The 17,653-nt window shown below is 43.2% G+C and overlaps 1 protein-coding gene across 1 annotated transcript in view; it reads left to right on the top strand.

Annotated features, from left to right (window-relative positions):
- JAKMIP3 (Janus kinase and microtubule interacting protein 3) overlaps window positions 1–17,653 on the top strand; it is a 264,240-nt gene that overhangs the window by 66,438 nt on the left and 180,149 nt on the right. Inside the window, exon 2 of the mRNA XM_029610721.1 lies at window positions 16,299–16,796. Coding sequence (XP_029466581.1) covers window positions 16,299–16,796 — 498 coding nt within the window. The remainder of the gene's footprint in view (window positions 1–16,298; window positions 16,797–17,653) is intronic.

Genomic DNA, 17,653 nt, shown 5'->3' with positions numbered 1-17,653 from the left:
CTCCCACCATTCCCATAATACTCGCCTGCAGGGTTCTTCCGATCGTCACGAAAGCCTTCTTCCCGGATCACCAGCCCAGAGGTCTCAGGAGAATTTCTGTGGAATGGTCCCCTCAGAAACCTGATCGCTGAACTCAGCGGTGGCCACTCACCAGGTGCGTCTGGGGGATCGCTCCGCCACCAAACTACCGGACCCACTGGGGGGCTAAAATAGCGTCCCCGGTACCTCCTGGCTGGCTCGCCAAATGTAACCGTCTCTTTTTAGTCAGTAAGGAGGTCCAGACAACTGATCCGTAAAGATAGACTTTTATTGCCAGCAAGATGCAGCTAAGACAAAGGCTCAGTACAACTGCATGCCACGCCCCCTTAGGAGCAAACTTTTATGCACTTTACAACTCTTATCTTTCACACATGCGTTCTGGTTTTTGCTGAACAAACATTTCACAAACTGCTGAACAAGCATTAGCTAGCGTGGTCCTCTAGTAGGTGTAGCTTACGATCAGACTATCGTTTCGTCATTTAATTGACGTGTTAGACATTTTACAGCGGCGTTCGTATTAATACAATACAAATTATTATTCCAAAATGGAGTTACGTTACGCTAAAGGTTAGTGCGCAACTGCGTCACTACGCATTACGTGTCATTTGCGTTGCAAACATTAGTACGTTCAAAATGGCTGTGTGTTTCACTGCTGGCATGGTTAGTCGGAAGACGTTCAGGTGTTTCATTCTTCAGGGGGTCACGAAATTGAACCCCTTCAATAGTAGCTCAATCCTCCCAGTTTATTTCTTCATCTGTTTATTCCTTTCCTGCCATCCTCTGCCTTTCTCTCCAGTGCTTGTTGTCACTTCCTGAAATGTTTTCCATCATTAGCTGTGACCCATCTTGGTCCGGAGTCCTTTGCATTCTGAGTGTAGTTTCTACTCATTGCCAGAAGCACTAACAGTAGCTGATCACCGGCAACACAACGCTGCTTCTGGGTAGCTGCAGTCCTCATCTTCTTTCACGGTTCTTTTTCTTTCTTCAGTTCTGTCGGCCTTTGCCTCTGGCAGTCCCTCATAGCAAGACTGGGTGCTGTCTTCAATCTCTGTCCTGCTATTGTCACTGCCTCTGGCACAACTCTGGCCACTAGAAAATCTGAACCTTCTGGACTCTACTTGTGGAACTACAGGATAGGTAAGTCTTCTATTATTTCATTTTATATTTTTATTTACTTTACTCTGTTTATCCCTTTATATATACAATGGAGGCTGCATATGCAAATCTATCTCATGCATATTCATTATGGATGTCTTGAAAATCAGGTCTGTTTGTGGATCTCGAGGAGCAGAGTTGGTCACCCTTGCTGTAGCGCATAGAATCATTTTTCTCTGTTGTAGCAGAAATTCCATTTACTTATAGCTGAGGTCAGACTAACCAGCCTGCAGTTCTCAGCCTCCTCATTCCACTTCCGTCTGTCACCAATCCTTTGGAGCAACTGTAGACACTAAAGAAGCATTCATTAGAGCTGCCAGAACTTCCCTAAGTTCCCTTAATACCCTCAGATGTATCCTGTCAGGACTCATTGCTTTCATTTCTAAGTCTCTCACATGCCCTCTTCACAGTCAGATCCCTGCTTGTTTTCTTTCCACTTTTCTTCATCTTGACTCCCTGTAACCTGTGTTTTGGCCCAATAAATATGAAAATGACTCTTATCTCCTTACAACTTACCAATTTCTGACAAAAATCACTACCTTCTTTTCTGATCTTCTTGAACCGTAACAACATTTTTGATCTTGTGAGCTTTTAGGTGCAGCATAATTTTCATCCTTTGTCTCTACCTTTTATAGGGTATTCTTTTGATAGAGGTCAATTTTCAAAGGGTTTAGCGACCAAACTTTGGGAATCAGGCTCATAAATTGGCCCTTCTGAAAATGTACTAGGGCAGAATTCTTAAATTTTGTCTTCTACTTTCATTACGTTCCTAAATTTAGGACACTAAAAAGTAGATGACTATGGGGGCAAAGTTAAGGTGGGGAAAAAAGTTAAGTGCTTAGCACTGATTTTCAGAACTAGGTACCTAACTTACCAGGTCATTTATCATTTCGTGATAGGGCCTTAACATGCGCAATAACAGCCTAACACGTGCAATAAAACCTTAATGCATGCAATAAATACTGCAATGCAATTGTGTATGCAAATATACAATTGAGTATGCAAGTGGGAGGAGAGTGGGAGGAGTAAATGCAAAAGAGAGTATTCTACCGCATGCAGTTACCCGTTCGGGAACAGCTGACACAGAATGCGCAAGTCTTATACTGTTCATATACTGTCAACAAATAAACTGTCACACTGGCCTCTATACAGGAGTTGTTGGGAGTGCTGGTGCTGGAGGCATGTTTTCATGTTGGCAGATGATGGTTTGGCCTCCAGAAGGAGCATGAGGGTCTGGTCTGCCTCAGTGCCTGCTAGGGATGTGCAGATAAAAACTTTTCGTTGCGTTTGTGATATGTTGTCGTTGAGGGTCGATTCCGTTGAATATGGAAGTATGGAGAATTCCATAAGTTGTCGATCTGTCCATACGTTTCCCGGTTCCCTAAATAAAAATTTAAACCCCCCACCCTGGGGGGTTTAAAGTCTTGGGGGGGGATTAAGATCCCCCCCCCCAAGACTTACCAAAACTCCCTGGTGGTCCAGCGGGGAGTCAGGAAGCCATCCCTGCACTCGTTTGCGATTTCCTCACGGCGCCGATAGCCTGTGTCACAGGGGCTGCCGATGCCATTGGTCAGCCCCTGTCACATGGTCACCGGCGCCATCTTGTGCTCCTACCACGTGACAGGTAGGTCATGTGGCAGGAGGTCACTGCGGGACACCCGTTGGACCCAACCGGAACTTTTGGCCAGCTTGGGGGGGCCTCCTGACCCCCCCAAGCTGGCCAAAAGTTCCGGTTGGGTCCAACGGGGGTCCTGGAGCGGAGGAGCACGTGACGCCAGAGCGGAGGAGCATGTGACGCCGACGTCATGCCGGCGTGACGTCGGCGTCACGTGCTCCTCCGCTCCGGGACCCCCGTTGGACCCAACCGGAACTTTTGGCCAGCTTGGGGGGGCCTCCTGACCCCCCCAAGCTGGCCAAAAGTTTAGCAGGCTTGCTGATCCCAGGAGTGGGCTATGATGCTGCTCCTGCAGCTGCTCCTTCTCCTCCTCCTCCTCACTGAACTGGGTCTCTGCATCTATAAGCAAGGGTGCAGTTAAAATTCCAGCTGTGCCGCTGGTCCCTGGGGCTTGACGGCTGGGACTGGCAGAGGCCTGGGCAAGAGCTTTGGAAACAAAGAAGAAAACATAATTACCAAAGGTAAGAATTACACACATGGAACATTTGGCATGGCAGGTGCACTTAGCATCTCAAACTGGATGTCCATGATTCCAGGGGGGTCCGTTAGGGGCCTTTGCCGGACCGCCTGAGCTGTGAGCACCCAGAAAAGTAGTGGAGCCACCAAGCATGGAGGCTCCCGCTTCTTTCCTGGATGTCCATGACTCCGGCTGTCCATTTCAGGCCTTTGCTGGACCGCTGGAGTCAAATGGTGGCCCAGGGAAAGAAGCGTCCATGACTGCGTCTCTTACCTGTTGAAATTTAAGGGATGACGATGTTGATCTTCCTATTCCTGTAATATGAAAGGTACCAGTTCAGACCAGTCTGTATATAATACTGACTGAATTTGAACTGAATAGAAAAGGACACTTACTCCAAGCAGCAATTTATATATCTCCCAGGCAGGATTATGATGCACCACTTGACGTCACGGTGGGGCAGCTATGAGAGATAGCTATGATAAATGAAAATGTAAATTGATAAATTGGAAACTCTTTTTTGTTATTATTCTATCTGACATGTATGCCCTTTTGATAAAAGTTTAACACATTGCAAGCGCATGCGAGATACTGTATGGATGTCCTATCTAGTAAAATCAGTAGCGTTATGGATACTCTTTTTTTGACCTCTGCATGCTCTTTTGGTGCCGTTGTGATTTGTGTCTTTTTTGAATACTGTATCACGCGTCTAAGAAAGCGGGTTGTGCGTGCGTTAAAAGAGCAGGCGCCTGAAACAGATGCACATTTTTAGCGTATCGGTATTGTATCGGCCTGAATGTGATCACGGTACTTGCCAGGTTCTTGTGGCCTGGTTTGGCCTCTGTTGGAAACAGGATGCTGGGCTTGATGGACCCTTGATCTGACCCAGCAGGGCAATTTCTTATGTTCTTATGTTTTTATGATGTGCACCAATGTAGCAGTCTTGCCATTAACAGTTCAGGTGAACTTACCAGCTCTGGCTCGTGTGGTATCTAGCTGCTCAGCCATGCACTCAAGCATGTCTGATCCCAGCCACTGGATGAGGCGCTTCTCCATGGGCCTGAGCAATATTGGGTACGGGGCTCCTCCGCCGGGCTGCTGGAAGTACCTGTTGCGGCTGCTGACCTTCATCTTTAACTGTGCCTTTATGTCCCGGAACCTGTGGGCCACCTGCTCAGCACTGCACTGGACACAGCTCCACCTGGATATTGCCTGCCAATGGTACACCGGATCTGGCCCTCCGATGCCTTGATGTTTCCAGAAAGGAAGGGGTAATGCTCAAAGACCCTAACAATAATTATCTCATTGTCCTTGATGCTGAGCTTGAGAGCTCTTAGCCGAGGGCGTTCTGCTGCCTGGCTGCCAGAATGGAGTGCCACTTCCCCTTCTGGAGAGGTGTCCTCCCTTTCCTTGCTCTCATTCCCACTCCCATCTCCCCTCCCTCCCCCCCCCCCCCTATCCATGGCCTGCAAACTCCCTTCGCCTCTGCCCTCTCTTTCTATCCCTAGCCTGCTGTCCTCCTCCCGCCGTCCTCGCCTGACTATCCCTTTCTCCCTCCTGCCTCCTTCTTTCCTTTCCTTCATACCTATCTCTACTCTTAGCCCTGTCCCTACTCCTACTCCTATTCCTCCTTCTCCTAGCACTCCTGCCCTCATCCACCATCCTCCTCTCATCCCTCCTCCCCCTCCTCTCCTCATGCCTTTCCTCTCCTCTCTCCCCATGCCTCTCACACTCCAGCCTCTCCACAACCACCACTGCTTCACACTCTTCCACACTCCTCACTTCTCCTCCACTCACCTCTTCACTCTTCTCCACACACTTCATTCCTCAACTCCTCCTCCACACTCTTCCTCGCTCCTCCACTCCTCCTCCACATGTCTCCTCACTCCTCCACAGAAAAATACCAACAGACAAAAGTGAAAAAGAAAACTTTGATATAAAGATGGACAAAAGACAAAGGTAAAGATAAACACAAGGAAAAAACAATAAAGAACAGGACAATGCATTCAGAAATCGCTATAAGAACTCCTAATCCACTAAACTACAACTCACCTCCTTCCCTCTAACCCACACCTTGACACACCCTCAAAGAGACAGCTGCAGGAAGTGGGTGTATATATACCAAAGATTTGCGCAATGTGCATAAAACAATGTGAGACGCTGCTAATAGCCAGTGCTGTGGCTAATGATGGGCGATGCGCTGACACATTGTGGGACGTGCTGACAATAACATTGCTCGCGATGTGAAAAATACCTACATGATAAGGGAGCTGGGAAATTACCCTAACCACACCCCCTTTTTTTTTTCTTGTGGGCGCTATTTCTGCTATAAATATAGCATTTTGATAAATCAAGGGGTTAGGCACCTAAATCTAGGCAAATGAATAGAAGTCCTAAATTTCGGAACCTCTTTCATTCTTTTCTTTTCCTGATCCTCAAACCAGATATCTCTAATAAAATTAAGAGGTTCCTTAACAATATTTTCCATTGGCTGAATAACTATTAGCCTAGCCCTTGGTTAGCTGGGATTCCATTGCTGTGGAATGAGGCTGTAAAAGCCCAGCATGGGCTGACCCAACTATCTGCTCCCCAACCCAACAGATCTCCTCTTTCCCCTCTCCCCCTTTCCCTACAAACCCTTCCTCTTGCCACTGTCATGGATCTCCTGTCTTCCCTGCCACCCCAACCCCCTGTCATCTCTCTCGAAGTACAGTAAGGGTACTGGGGTCAATCTCTAGTGCAGCAGTGGTAGCAGCACACTGTAATCATGGAGACTGGATGACAAGTGTGTGTGTGTGTGTGTGTGGGGGGGGGGGGGGCAATCGTTGCTAACCCCAGCTCCAAGTTGAAGCAGCCAAAATACAACATAGGCCAGATCAAGAATTCTCTCTTGCCATCTAATTTTCTTTTTCAGTTTTGCTGTTTTTATGGGCTCTTTCAGCAAAGCAATATAAATCTTCTCTTTATTTATTCTGATTCTTCACATTCGTGATATACAGTTGCTCTTGTTGCTTTTAGCTGCTCTGAGGGTAAATAATTTCCCTGTTGAATCATTCAGGAGCACTATTTACTGCCAAAGCAATTGAAAGAACAAGAGTTTGATCTCTGAGATTACAGAAATGTAAGTTTCCTCTCCAGAGGAAAATGTCTTTTACTGTGAGAGTGATGTGAAATGTGCTTCAGAAGAAGTTGCCCTGGTTATATCTATGACTATGTGTGAGAGGACAGATAAGTTCCTGGCTTGGCTACATAACAACGGATATGATTAAGTGCTTAGCTTTGTGAGCTAATCCAGAGAGATACTATGGTTGGGGTTATAAAGACAATTCTTCCATTAGCAGATAAAACTGGTTTACAGTTACTCTTTTACTTTCTCATGGATCACCTCTAGAGAACTGCTGAAGAAGGGAGAAAAATATGGACTTTTGGTCTCTTTTCAACCTGACTTCCCATGATATTCAAAAGGAAACCCTTGAATATTGTGGGCCCAATATTCAGCCAGCAGATAGCCGGATAAGTAGGACTTATCCAGCTATCTAACGGCCACTGAATATCCACTTAAGTTCAGTGGCCACTAGATAGTGGGATAGGTCACTTATCTGGCTTTCTTTTAGCCAGAGAACTTTGTGGGCAGACAGTGGGTGGATCATGGCGATGCTACTTAGCCAGATAACTTATCCGGCAAAGTAGCAACATTTAGACTTAGCTGGATAAGTTGTCCGTCTAAGAGAGAGCTGCTCTAACTCAATAGCAGGCCTAAACTTAGATGGATACAACTTATCCGACTTAGTAGTGACTTCTATGTGGATATTCAATGGAATAGCCATACTGCTAAATATCCATGTAACTTAGCCGGATATGGAGATGAAGAATATATTCTGACTGGAAAGAATGAACCAAAATGTATTGGGAAGAATAAGCACCATACTGGTGCTGATAAAAGAGTAGCTCACTGCTCCCTGTAGAGATTATAAAGTCTGGCTGCAGATGGCAATATTTCATAGATAATTTTCAAAGCCTTTACCTGGGAAATAGTGTGGGGAGCACAAAAGGGTTCTTTCTGACTCCAAGGAATTTGGTTGACAACAAATAGTCTATTTTAGATCAATGTCCTGGAGTTATAAGCAATCAGAAACATGCATTGAGAATTTTTTCACATCTCTTATGGAGAAAGCGAATTCTGATCCAAACCGACATAAACAAGCAAGGATGCATGGGGTCATGGACCCTCTGCCAAGTATCTCTAAGAATTTGGAAGTGGGCTTGCAGTCACAGAACCTTCCTATAAGCAACCTATCTTCCCGGGATCTCCAACACACTGGTGGATTGCTTCAGCAGAGTGTTTCATCCTCATGAGAGATCTCTAAATCAAAATGTAGCAGACAGATTAACTTCTGGGCTCACCCATTGAATGCTTGTTTGCATTAGTGACAACAGGACATTTTGGTCCATCCTTCATAGCAAGTTCAGAATCACTTCAGATGTTTTTCTACTCAAGTGGGATGCAGATCTGCCACTTCCGTTGGTGGTGACAACAATGCAGAAGGTGTGCCTAATCTTCATTGCTCCTGGATGACCAAGACAAGTGTGATTGTCTTACCTCATCATGTTTTCAGTCAGCCTTCTGATCCCCCTGTGGTCTGATCTGACTTTACTAAGAAGAGGAGGGATCATTTATGTCAACTGAACACTTTTCTTCTCAACTTGGCAGCATGGATGTTAAATGCTCGGTAGTCTCATTGCTGTTGCTGTCCAAGGAAGTTGAGGATATAGTAATTTCGGCTAGAAAGCCCTCAACTAGAAGAGCTTACAGTTTTATGGAAAAGATTTTCATTTGTGCCTAGCAAATTCCCTAGACCCATATGTTTGTGCTCTAAAGGATTTGTTCCAGTATTTATTCTCTCTCTCCTTGTCAGGTCTCAGTACATCATTGGTCAAAGTGCATCTCAATGCCATTGTGGCTTACCACATTCAAATGGATGGGCAATCCAGTATCCTTGCATCCTTTAGTGTTGTAGTTCATGAAAGACTTGTGGTGTACAAGACCTCTGATTCCTAAGCCAATGGTGCCATGGGATCTCAATGTCATATTGGCACAACTAATAAAACCTTCATATGAACTGTTAGCCAGCTCCATGAAGTTCCTCACCTGGAAAATAATGTTCCTAGTCATCATCACATCAGCTAGAAGAGCAGGTGAGATTACCTGAATTCAGTGAGAGTCAGTGAGATTATCTGAATTTTTTTTGTAAGAGTGGTGCTCTGCACTTATCCCAAGTTTCTGCCAAAAATAGTTTCAGCTTTTCATCTCAACCATGCCATTGTTTTGTCCACATTCTTCCCAAGATCTCATGCACATAAAGGGGAAAAAGCCCTTGATTCTCTGGACTTCAAAAGGGCCTTAGCATATTATCTGAAGAGAGCTCAACCACATCATCAGGCTTCTCATCTTTTTGTCTTTTATGATTCTAACAGACTGAGAATAGCTGTTGCCAAGAGCACATTGTCCAACTGGCTGGCAGATTGTATTGCACATTGCTAATCTCTGGCTGGTCTCTAGATACTGGACTCTGCCAGAACTCATCATGGCTACACCATGGCTACTTCAATGTCTCATCTAAGAGCTGGGCCTATCATTTGCAAAGCTGCAATTTGTTTATCAGTTCACACCTTCATGTCTAATTATAGTCTAGACAATCTATCAAGAAGTGACAGTAACTTTGGGCTAGCAGGTTTTTTTTAGCCTCGTTACCCACTCTCCATGGGGGATGGGGGGAGTGCTCTGGATTGCTTTTTCAGTAAGTGTTCTACCCCACATGTGGGAAGTCCCAACCCTCAGCTTGGGACTTCCCACATGTCATAGCTAATTCAGCCCAGCTTGGTGATAGAGAAAACAAATTTGCTTACTATAAACAGTGTTCTCCATAGACATACATAACAGTAGCTCACCTCTCTGGAGAGTTAACTGTCTACTGAAAACTAAGCTTTGCAATCAACTGAGAGGCTCACAAGGCAGCATGTGCAGATGAACTCCTGAGCATGCTCAATAGAGGAAAAGCTTTATGACTAAGAGAGAAGGATCCATTCAGCATCATCAGATGACATTACCCATGTGTCATGGCTAATTCATCCTGCTGTCTATGGAGAACACTGTTTATGGTAAGCAAACTTACCATAAACTACTATTAAGAAAGTAACTAATTTATTGTTTACAGCAGTTTTAATACATGACAATGGAAATGATTTACATACACTAAGGGGTTAATTATAAAACCCGTGCACGCACATCGATGTGCGCACGGTTCCTGGCGCACACACATGGGTGCGCCGATTTTATAACATGTGCATGTTGCTGCACACATGTTATAAAATATGATTCCATCACGCACATGCGCAGCTGATTTTAATATCGGTGTGCGCATGTGCGAGTGTCCTCTAATGCATGCACGGGGGAATTTTCTAAAGAAATGCGCGGCGACACAGCAGAGCCTTCCCCAGTTCCCTCCCAGCCCACTCCAATTAAGGATTTCTTGTCCAATTAAGGAGTAGACTGGGAGGGAAATTTCCTATCCCCCTAACTACCCTTCCTCCCTTTTCCCCTCTCCTCCCTGACCCCTAAACCCACCCTAACTATGTGAAAACTTTTTGTTTTTTAACTTACTTCATCCTGGTAGTTGCATTAAGTTGCATATGCTGGCCTGCTGCTGGCATGCGAGTCACCGGGACAGTGCAAAATGGCACCGTGCTGGCTGGCCCCGGCCTGCCCCTTTCTGCTCTGCCGGCACTTCTGCATATACCGGCAGATACGCGCATGGCCGGGCCGATTTTAAAATGCATTTGGCACAGGTTCGACACAGTCGTGTCATATCTGCCAGATTTTACGTGCTCCGGCGTTTGAAAATTTGGGCATAAGATTATGCAGCGCTCCCCCCCCCAACAAAAAAAAAAATAAAATTTAGAGTCAAGATTTTGTTTTGGTTTACAATATTTCTTACCACTGGATCTGAACCAATATTTCTTATGATTGTTCTACTGATTCATTGCAAAGACAATATTGATAGGAACTGCATTATGGGAAACCCTAGTAAGGCATATTATAGACTTAAACATAACAAGAGATCTCTATTGGGGGAGATTTCAATGACAGCAAAGGCCTTTGTCCTCTGGTAACCCATGGCTTAGAAACATACTTGCCCTGTGTAAAGAAAGTTAGATTTATTTTTTAAATGCTCATGTGATGCTTCTGCAACCTTTTGCTCTCTGTCATTCTGTCCCTTTTCTCCATACCTGCCCTGCCTTTCTGAAATGCTGTGAAAAATGTTTTAATGGAGAAGGGAGAGCGACTGGGGGCAGGACCTACTGGCTAATCATGTGCATCTGAGGGGAGACACCTTGCCTCTGAGACTAGCCAGGGAAGTGGGAATGGACACTCCAAAACCACTGCTGTTCAGTCATTGAATGCCTTAGCGCTAAGGACAAAAAGAGCTCTGGCTGGCTTTGAACTGGCCTGGAACTCTGCCTCTGAGCTACTGAGTGGCTCCCTTAATCCAGAGGCTGAGCAACCCAGAAGGGGGGATCAGCCTGCAGCCTCAAGCAAACAGCTCCAGCCCCACCCAGAGGATCCAGATTGGTAATCAAAGAATCAAAATGCATTGCTGGGAATACCAGTATTCTGGCAAATTGAGGGCTAGAGAATAGAGATGTGCTGCGCTGTTGGATTTGGTGAGCCCCGTGAATGCTCATACCTATAAATCTGTATACTTGTTCCTTTACGTAGAAGAGTATCTGGAGGTCTTGTTTGTCAAATATATAAAGATTGATATATTTGGATTAACTGACCTGGTCTGGATCTTGGACTGTGTTTGCGTTATCCCTATGCTACATAGTAACATAGTAACACAGTAAAAGATTGCAGTAATTCCCCATGCCTTCTGTTAAGGTTACTTACTACTGTTCCATGAAGGTTACCCCGTGCAGTCTTTTCTTCAATATCATCCATAAGCCTTTAAAGATCCACAGTGTTTAACCCATGCCCTTTTGAATTAGTTTACAGTTTTTGTCCTCACTGTCTAATCCGGAATAGACATCCACCACCCTCTCCGTGAAAAAAATATTTCCTTATATTGTTTTTGAGTCTTCTCCCTTGGAGTTTCATTAAGTGACTCCTAGTTGTCTGTCAGTCAACCAATTTGTATTCCATTCTACTACCATGAGACCCATTAACAGTCTTCTCATTTTGTTCATGAGCCTCCTATGTGGGATAGTGTCAAAAGTTTTGCTGAAATCCAAATAAATCACAAGCATTCATCCTTGATCTAATTCTCTAGTCACCCAATCAAAAAAGTCAATAAGGTTCACTTGACATGACTTTTCTCTGGTAAAACCATGTTGCCTCGGATCCATTCATTTTCCTACTACTGATGTAAAGCTAACCTGTCTGTAGTCTGCTCCCATTTTTGTGAACTGGGACCGCTGTTGCCCTTTTCCAGGCTTGCAACACCATGCCCATTTCACCAGACCTGCCAGCACCTCTCTGATCTCCTTTAGTATTCTGGGATGTATCTCTTCAGGCCCTATGGCCTTGTCTACTTTCAATTTTGCTAGTTTCATCTAAACACTCTTTTCTGTAAATGGGGTGGTATCTACCCCACTGTCATCTGCACACTTGCCAACGAGTAATGGCCCTCCTCCATGGTCTTCTTTAGTGAACACCAAAATGAAGTATTTGTTTGATATTTCTGTCTTTTCCTCATCTTTCTCCACACAATGACCCTTGTCTCCTTTTAATCTTACAATACCATCTCTGACCTTCCTCCTTGTGACCATGGGCAAGTCATGCCTCAGGTATAAAATTTAGATTGTGAGCCCTCCAGGGACAGGGAAATACCTACAATACATGAATGTAATCTGCTTTGAAGTGGCTGAAAGGTAGAATATAAATAAATTCTAAATCTAAATCCTTTCCCTGAGACATCTGAAAAATGTTTTGTTACCTCGCTTTATCTTTGGTGATCCTTTCTTCCACTTTGCTATCTTGATTTCTTTCATCATCTCTTCCAATTTCACCAGACATCAGCACATCACATCCAGCAATGAGATATGTAACCTTTTCCAGTTCTGTTCCATAAAGTCGACATTCATCCATTTTCTTAGTCTTTTTTATGCTGGCTGTAAACTATCTTGTGTGTAGACCACTAGTATCCTATGCTGCAATTATCAAGCTCTCATCTATAAATCTGAGTTCGCCCCTCCTTAATTACTGCTGTGTCCAGTCTGGATCCACATGGGATCTCTGGAGTAACTCTCTGGATTTCCCACTATATTTGTGCTTCTGCCAATTATCTTTCCTTTTTTGCTGCTCTGATTCTTTAAAGACTCTTCAGTTGTTTTGCTAATTCTGTAACTTCTTTCCCTTTGTATGCTGGTGAATTTTCAGTCATTCCCTTTATTCGCTGGAATGATTGTGCAAGCTTAAGGGCTGAGACTGACGATGCTTGCTTTCATACTTCAGCACTATCAGGTAGATTTTAAAAGGGCCGCGCGTGCGCCCATAAATTCACGTAAAGATACGCATTATTTTATAAAGTATATGCGTAGGTTTTTAAAATACTCTTCACGCACATCTGCAGCCTTTTTCACACATATCTTACAGAGAAAATGAGAGAGAGAGAGAGAGAGACTTTTTATAGGGCTCAGCCTGACACTCAATATATGCACCATTGTAAGGGGGCACTTTGATTCACGGTGAGTTTTTGGGAGGTGGGTTGGGGTTTGGGGGAGTGGTGTTACAGAAACATTCTGAGGAATTCATTGTAAAATTGACATCATTAAAGAATTTTAGCCCTTATAAGTGAGGAAAATTCCTACAAGAGTAGTTGATTTGTACACTGTAGTCTCTGCAAGTGGCAAGAACACTCGAAGATATAGAGTCTGGAGTATAGCAGAAAGACAGAGTGGCATAAAGACCGCCAACATGTAAACTCCCTATAAGACAACAATTTGGAAGGGGGTGTATACTTTCTACAGTCACTGTATATGCAGGTTTTGAAAAGGTCTTACTTACTCCAAATGGGATGATGGTCACCTGTGCTTTGAAATGCATCATGAGTTAGTAAAATCATTCATTGTCATTTCTTCAGTTGTTGTCAGGTAGGACAATATGCTTTTTAAAGCAGATGTAGTATATAGTCAAATTGTTCTGCAGATATTAATCAGAAAGTCCTTCAAAGTGTGATGTGCACATTTTGAAATCCAAGTTCTATGAATCACCAGGTGAAACCATAAATGCTAAGGCGTCACTAGTTGGGAGGTTTGCAATTCATGGGGGTCACAGATTTTACTCTGCATTTCTTGAATGGCCAAACTACCATTCAAAGCAAGTCTGAGTGAGCAATGTTTCAATCCTCTACTAGTTGTTGTGTACATATTTACTTAAAATCTGTCCAACAGTATAAAAATCCTGTAACTCAGTAAATTAATCATATAGAAACCTCTAAAAATTACTTATGAATCACACAATACATTGTGTACATCACATGACGGAATCACAATAGGTTTTTGGAACCAGAGATGCCTAGGTAGGTTGGAGATTTGTAAATCATAAAATTTACATTGGGCCATCTATATATTAAGCAGCTGTATGTATGTCTACAATGGAGCACACCTAACCAGTCAGGCTTTCAGGATATCCATAATGAATATGCATGAGATGCATGCATACTTTTCCTTTGAAAATTGCCTAGGGAAATAGTACCCACAGAGATTTGCATCTTCTTTTTACTCTGCATTCTTTAAAAAAACAACATGCTTGGTTTTGAAAATGCAAAATTGCACCCATTTTTGTGGCCTATCCCCCTTCTGATCCCACCTACTAGAAGATTCTACTAGATCAAATATGCTTTTCCCTGTTTTGTATTTACAAAAAAGATTTTATAAACATGTAATTATAATTATTTACAGGTTTTACATCCACCTTTCAAACAAAATTTTTAGTTTAAAATGTTAATTTCTACCAATCATATTTTATTGCTTTACTGTTTGTTGTTCCTGATTTGAAAGCGAATATTATTTATCTTTTATGATTATTTCCCTATTAATAAAGGAGTGCAAGAGTGGCCTAGGTAGTGGGGCAGCAGGCAGCAAACCAGGGAAGCCAGGATTCAAACCTTGCTTCTCTCTCTGACGCCCCTTGCGACCTTGAGCAAGTCACATAGACCCATGCACCAATTTAGACTGAAAGCCCTTTCTAGGAGTCAGGACTCACTCTAAGCACAGCCTGGGAAAAGCAAGCAATTCAATTCAAATCCACAGTAAGGCTGCTTTACTTCACATCATGAAACTTTCCTATGGTTTGAAATGAGAAAGCACAAAATTCTCTCAGTTTAAACAGTCCTATTTTCCTTATTTAGTTGTTGCATTTCTACTGAATTTAATAGATAAATATAGTGCATATTGCATTAGGTAAAGTAGCAATTTAAGGGCCTTATTCAAAAATAACTTTTTCCTAGTCTTTGTGAATGGAAAAATCTTTATTGAACAGAGCTTTAAATCATTAATGCTCTCTCTCTTAGGCCAGGATTTATCAAAATGCGATAAGTATCACATGCGATAGCAAAAGGGGTGTGTTATATGCTAATATACAGTTTATTGCAATTTGCACTAATTACCTATGCGAAGAGCTAAGTTAGCGCAAATTGCAATAACATTTTCAGACTTTGCAATAAGTGCCAGACCTGTTGTATTTCCTGCATTCAACCACAGGGGGACCATTGTTGAGAGAGAGAGAGAGAGAGAGAGAGAGACCTAGCTTGATGGACTCTCTACCTGGGTAACATCAAGCTAGGTGAAGAGAACATTGCCCAAATCTCATCTTTGGGCGAGTTTTCTCACTCCGAAGGCCATAAAATCTTCACAAGAGACCACTGTTCTGTTCGTACGTCTCACGTTGAATGTCAAAGTGGCCCCTAACCCCCTACACTAATACCTAAACCTCGCCTCGAGTTACTAGGTGGGCCTACCATAGGGATACAAATACCTATCTAGGGGAGTGACATTACGGCATCTCTCTCTCCCCCTCTTCTCTCACTCTTTCCAGGAGCTCAAATCTACTAAAAAAGGCCTTTTAGGAGACAATGCAATAAAACCATAACACACACTACTTTTCACAAGCAATAAGCTCTTAATGCATGCAAAAATGCCTTAGTGCATTTTGATAAATGACCCCCTTAGATTGATATAATCTTTCATATTACAACATATGCCTCTTTTATATAGTATCTCTTTGGAAAATGAGCATAAAGGGCCAGATTTAATAGCTACGTGCTAGCATAGATTTTTGCATGTAACCCAGCACGCACAAATCTACGCCCGATTTTATAATATGCGCGCGCAGCTGCACACGTTATAAAATCCAGGGTCGGCGCGTGCAAGGGGGTGCACACTTGTGCACCTTGCATGCGCCGAGCCCTGGGGGAGCCCCGATGGCTTTCCCCATTCCCTCTGAGACTGCTCCGAAATCAGAAGAAACTTTCCTTCCGCTCTCCCCACCTTCCCCTCCCTTCCCCTATCTAACCCATCCCCCAGCCCTACCTAAATCCCCCCCTACCTTTATTTTGTTATTTCCCGCCCCCGGACTGCCCCTGGATCGGCGCCCCGTCCCCGTCCCCGTCCCCGCCCCCTTCCCACCCCTTTTTCAAAGCCCCGGGACATACACGCGTCCCAGGGCTTGCACGTATCGCTGGGCCTATGCAAAATATGCTTGGTGCGCGTAACTCCAGCTGGATTTCTGAGAGCAGGGCTTTTAAAATCTGCCCCAAAGTGTTCACTAACTATCATTTTAATTTTGATGCTAGGATACTCTGCTGTAATTAACTTATCATGACTCCTACCAGCTTTTGCAAAAGTACAGAGGTCTAGGTCTTAACTACTTCAGTCAAATGAAACAATTTTAATTTATTCTTTTATTTTTTGCAGGTAATCAAGTTGGAGAGAGAAAAAAATCAGGAAATAAAACAGATCAAAGAGCACGAACAGCATAAAAATACAGTTTTGGTAACAGAACTGAAAGCCAAACTTCACGAAGAAAAAATGAAGGAGCTGCAGGCAGTTCGAGAATCTCTGTTGAGACAGCATGAAGCTGAGCTGCTCAGAGTCATAAAAATTAAAGATAATGAAAATCAGAGACTGCAAACTGTTGTCAGTGCTCTACGGGATGCTGCTCCTGACAAAGTTAAAACAGTACTTTACACTGAAGCTAAAGAAGAGGCCAAGAAGATATATGAATTTGAAAAAATAAGAATGCAGCAAGAAATTTATGAGCTTAAAGGAGCTAGGAGACAAGCAGAAGAAGCTTTAAATGTGGTTATTCAAGCGGATAAAATTAAGGCTGCAGAGATAAGGAGTGTGTATCATCTACACCAAGAAGAAATCACTAGGATCAAAAGAGAGTGTGAAAGAGAGATCCGTAGACTGGTATGTGTTGAGATTGATATCTGTATTCAGTAGCTGAAAAATCATAATAAGTGATGTCAATTTATTGAAAGAAAATAGGCATGGTGGTGCATGTAAGAGCAGTACATTATCAATATCTTTCTAGCACTTTCAATAACTAGCATACATCTAACAAGTTTATTCAGTCTCTGAAATTACTTTTTTCCCATTCAAAACAACTAATAATGTATTTTTGTTTCAGGTGAAATGTATAAAGCAAACTGTTATGTGCTTTCATCAGGTATCTTAAACATGAATTGTGCTAAAGGATTTGCCTGAATTGCAGTTCTTCTCTGCCACTCTATTGCAGAGCTGATGCTGAAGGCTTAACGAATGACAAGCTAAAAGAGCCAGTACAATCTAAGGCCATTCAGCTTCAGGGAATACTGCAAGATTGTTTCCTTTTCCCCAAGGATAGCAAGAAGCTCGTTTAGAGCTGTCCACGTTTTGATTGTAGAGTTTCAGAAAATGATAGATTCACAAGGAGCCAGAAGGTAAAAAAAGTGTTGGAAGCAGAAATGTGCTAGGATGCGGATACAGTACCGTACCTTTTATTTCCTTGCAGATTTAGCTGTTCGTTAATAGCAGGGGGCTTGGATCATCATGAAAACCTGAAGCTAATACAGTGGCAGAACTTGAAAAGAAATGCAAAACAGAAGTGACATAACTCAGAAAGAATCAAGCAGTTATTGAACAGTATATACAGAATAATTGCCGTTCAAGAACGGCAATTATTACTGTGATTCATGGCACACAATTATTATAGTCCTCTGAGCACTGTTACATAGCACTTTAAGACTTAGAATATTTGTGAGGATGAACTAAGGCACAAATATTAA

The sequence above is a fragment of the Rhinatrema bivittatum genome, chromosome 7, assembly GCF_901001135.1.
Source record: "Rhinatrema bivittatum chromosome 7, aRhiBiv1.1, whole genome shotgun sequence".
Taxonomy (NCBI): domain Eukaryota; kingdom Metazoa; phylum Chordata; class Amphibia; order Gymnophiona; family Rhinatrematidae; genus Rhinatrema; species Rhinatrema bivittatum.
Note: the sequence above shows the minus strand (reverse complement) of the source record. Positions and strands in the feature narration are given on the sequence as shown.